At 43.2% G+C, this 4,078-nt stretch overlaps 1 protein-coding gene across 1 annotated transcript; it reads right to left on the bottom strand.

The window, feature by feature from the left end:
* Positions 1-2,238: 2,238 nt before the first annotated feature.
* LOC113017755 (nuclear factor 7, brain-like) lies at positions 2,239-3,657 on the bottom strand. The gene has a single exon (XM_026160867.1). The coding sequence runs from the start codon at positions 3,655-3,657 to the stop codon at positions 2,281-2,283; it is 1,377 nt and encodes a 458-aa protein (XP_026016652.1). The 3' UTR covers positions 2,239-2,280.
* Positions 3,658-4,078: the final 421 nt, after the last annotated feature.

The following is a 4,078-nucleotide window of genomic DNA, read 5'->3' as shown; positions in this document are numbered from 1 at the left end:
GCCTTCTTATCTCTCAGATCTGCTTTTACCATATGAGCCCTCGCGGACTCTGAGGGCCTGAGTCATATGGGCCTGCATGAATAAACTTTCTGAATCCTTTATCATCTGCAACTGAAAATAGTTGTGGATGATTAATATAGCTTTCTAATGTGACGTTCTTGTCCCTGGCTCTCTCTCTCTCCCTCCCGCTCTGTTCCTGTGCTACTGCAAGTGTAACTACTGCCCCTCCCCCCTTTGCCCAGCGCAAAACACAAGGCTCGCATGCGGAGTGAAGGCGAAAAAAAGTGAGAGAGAGAGAGAGGGTGAGAGAAAGAAAAAAAAAAAAACACTAGTCTGACATCACTAGCCGTGTCTGGGTCTAAACTCTGCTGCAGGTCCATATATCAAACGATCACTATGGCATTACTGAGAGTTGAAAAACTGTCTAAAGTCTTTCATCTTTAATAAAATGATCAGCGTTCTGCTCTACCAGGTGTAACAATTGAGTTTAACATCCAGGCATCCATGAAAACTGAATTTATGACATTTAACGGAGTTAGAAGTTAGCAGGGAGTTAGCTCGCTAGCTTCTATCTAAATACAATATAGCATGTCCTGACTGCGGGGTTTTGGAAACAAATTAAAACGTACAGCTCTGCTATCACTTGCAGCATAAATGAAGACAGAAAACTAAACAGCAGTGACGTTTGTAAGGTTACTGAAGTTGGGCTAGCTGGTATATAATGATGTGCTACGTGACCGCTAGCGACACAGCTATGTTAGCATAATATAAACAAGCTAACTTTTTTCCACTCGATAAAAGTTAACGTGAGTGTTCTCGGTGGTCAGGAACAAATGTAATCGCATGGCAGGATGCTGTAAAACTTCAGCCAGGAGAACAACTGAGATAATCCATCCACAATACGAGGTTAGTCATTCATATACTGCTGCATGGGCTGGGCTGTAGTTACATCCTAAGGTTTTAAAAACTGAGCTTAAATAAATGATTAGCTGTAATAAAAGCCGAGGGAGGTCAACAGTGATCACTGACTGTTTTAGGAGCTTTTTGAGGTCAAATAGAAGAAAATACATAACATTAAACATGTTAACAACACAAAAGCCATATTAAACGCAGACTACTTTAGACCTGGAAGTAGGATTCGTCGCGTCATCACTGAACAACCGGATAAGGAGCCAGCTCTCGTCGTTCATGTCAAAGATCCGGCTCTAAGAGCCTTTTCACTAGCGCACGCGCGCAGCTTAGAAGGAGCATTGCTCCTAGCCATTAGGAACCCTCATATTAACCTTTATCGAGTGGAAAAAAGTCCACCGTTTGTTAGCGTTCGTCCTCCAGCTTTACTGTTTATTTTATGCTAACATAGCTTGTCGCGCTAGCGATCAAATAGCACATCATTATATACCAGCTAGCCCAACTTCAGTAACCCTACAAACGTCGCTGCTGTTTACATTCCTTTTGTCATTTATGTTGGAAGTGATAGCAGAGTTGTACGTTTTAATTTGTTTAGTAAATCTCCCAGTCAGAACATGGTATATTATATTTAGATGGAAGCTAGCGAGCTAACTCCCTGCTAACTTCTAACTCCGTTAAATTTCATAAATTCAGTTTTCATGGATGCCTGGATGTTAAACTTAATTGTTACACCTGGCAAAGCAGTCACACTGATCATATTATTACAGATGAACGAATTTAGACAGTTTTTCAACTCTCGGTAATGCTGCAGTGATCATATTATTGCACTTTTGCAGTGGAGTTTGGGCCCATACATGGCTAATAACGTCTGACATATTGTTGTAATGTTGGCACTTTTAATATAGAGGACACAAAAGAAAACACCTGAAAGTTCAAAGAAAGCACTTGATTTTTTAAAATTGTTTTTTAACAGGTTTTGCCTAAACATTATTTCCTTTACATTTTCCAATTTACTGACTCATTACTTCCACAATAGAAGGATCTAATTTTCATTGTAATCAGACAAAGTAAATTAAATACAAACAACCACAATTTAAATATCAGAAACATTTCATGTATGGAGTTAAACATGAATCATTGTTTCAATAATATATTTATTGTTGTCATAAACAGACAAGAAAACAACAACAAACTGCTCCTCCCATTCAACACATGTCAGTCCATATCCCAGCAAACTAAATCAGAAAGAAAGAAACAGTGAGAACTAAAAGAGAAACAAAGAGCTTTGGAACAACGAGGCAGCAGGAGGACAGCTGCAGTTTAACAGCTTCAACTCACTGACAGAAAACAACATGAGAAACATCATCATCCTCAACTCATGTGCTGCACTGACACCTTCAACGGACACACCTTCACTTTACCAACAGTGCTAATACATGGGAACATCCTGTGAGTGAAAGTGTGTGTGAAGGTGTGTATGTGTGTGTTAGTATCAGGATCAGAGAACGACAGCTTTCCTCTGTTCCAGTCCAGATTCACTCTGATCCTCTGGAACTTCTTCTGGACTGAGAGAGCAGAATCTGCTGATGGTGAACGCGCTGAATATTTACCTAAAAAGAAACCTATTCTCCATAATCCAGACAGCATGATTCCCTTCCTCTGCACAGACTCTGCAAATACACCCAGTCCCCACCATTTACTGTCTCCAACATCAACATTCCAGTTGTGAGTCCCTGAGTTAAAGCCCTCAGAGCCCAGGACAGAGCAGAATAATTCAAACCTCTCTGGATTATCAGGAAGCTGCTGCTTCTCTCCTTCAGTCACACTGGTCAGATCTTCAGACAGGATGAGGTTTGGATGAGCAGTGTTTGGGTCCAGAATGAGAGGAGTGTAGGAGACCACGTCCTTCATGTTGTTCCAGATGTTGAAGGTCAGGTTGCCCAGGTGTTTGGCCTGGTCTATCAGAGCTCCTGAGGGCAGCTGTGGATCATCCAGCAGGGGGCAGCGCTGGACTCTTTCCACTGCAGCCTTGTAGTTGTGCAGGAATGAGACGTCTTCAGCTCTCAGCTCCTCCTCTGTGGCTCTGACTGTGTCTGAAAGAGCTGCTATCTCTCTGCTCAGAGCCTCCATCTTCTCCTTCATCATCCCACTCTTCTGCTCCTTTTCCTCCCTCAGTGCAGCCAGCCTGTCCTCCTCTTCCTCTGCTAGAAACTGCTGAAGCTTCTTAAACTGCTCCTTAATCTGCCTCTCTGTGTGTCGGGCCTGGACCTTAATGTGTTCTGCTGTTTGATCAAACTTCACTTGAACTTCCTCACAAACCTTTAACTTCTTCTTTAAGGGCTCCAGAGTTTCCTGAAGTTCCTTCTTGTGTTGTTGTGCAGCTTCATCGATGGGTCTGAATCTGTGATTGGTGTGTTTTTCTGAGTCTCTGCAGATGACACACACTGGCTGCTGATGGTCCAGACAGAAGAGTTTGAGTTTCTCAGAGTGCAGACTGCAGAGAGCCTCTGAAGCTCTCTGATCTCTCTCCTGTAAGAACGACTCACACAGGTTCTTTAAAGCCAGGTTTGAAGGTGGATCATCCACTGATATTTCCTTACAAACTGGACACTCATGTGTTGGTCTCTCTCTCCACCGTCTCTTCAGACAGTGTTCACAGAAGCTGTGGCTACATGACAGAAGAACAGGATCTCTGAAGACCTCCTTACAGACCGGACAGCAGAGATCCTCCTCTGATCTGGAAGCCATTGAGTCTGTGAGTGAAGCTGAAAACAGCAGACAGGCAGTACAGTCAGTCCTGGCTCCCCTCCCTCCTCTACCACCTTCACTGAAACTTGCTTTGAGTCGTGTTTTTGCTCAAACTCACATTCAGTGTGTGGAGCGTCAGCAGCTTGAAGCAGCAGTGTTGGAGTTTTCCACTTTTCTCTCCTGTAGCTGGACTCACTCAGAGGAAGCTGCTAGTTTGGTCTGAGCTCAGTCTGATCGTCTGTGCGTCTCTCTTTACGGGGGAAGAAAAACAGCCTGTTTCCTGGTCTGTTGCATTTGAGTAATGTGGGGGGCGGAGCTTCATTCAACTTCCTCTTATAAATGTGTGAGTGTGACATCAGAGCGCAGAGTTATATTGCAGGTCAGAAATGAAACCTTTTCTCAAACTCAGAAAACAAAGTGT

The sequence above is a fragment of the Astatotilapia calliptera genome, unplaced genomic scaffold (genome assembly GCF_900246225.1).
Source record: "Astatotilapia calliptera unplaced genomic scaffold, fAstCal1.2 U_scaffold_2, whole genome shotgun sequence".
Classification (NCBI taxonomy): Eukaryota; Metazoa; Chordata; class Actinopteri; order Cichliformes; family Cichlidae; genus Astatotilapia; species Astatotilapia calliptera.
Note: the sequence above shows the minus strand (reverse complement) of the source record. Positions and strands in the feature narration are given on the sequence as shown.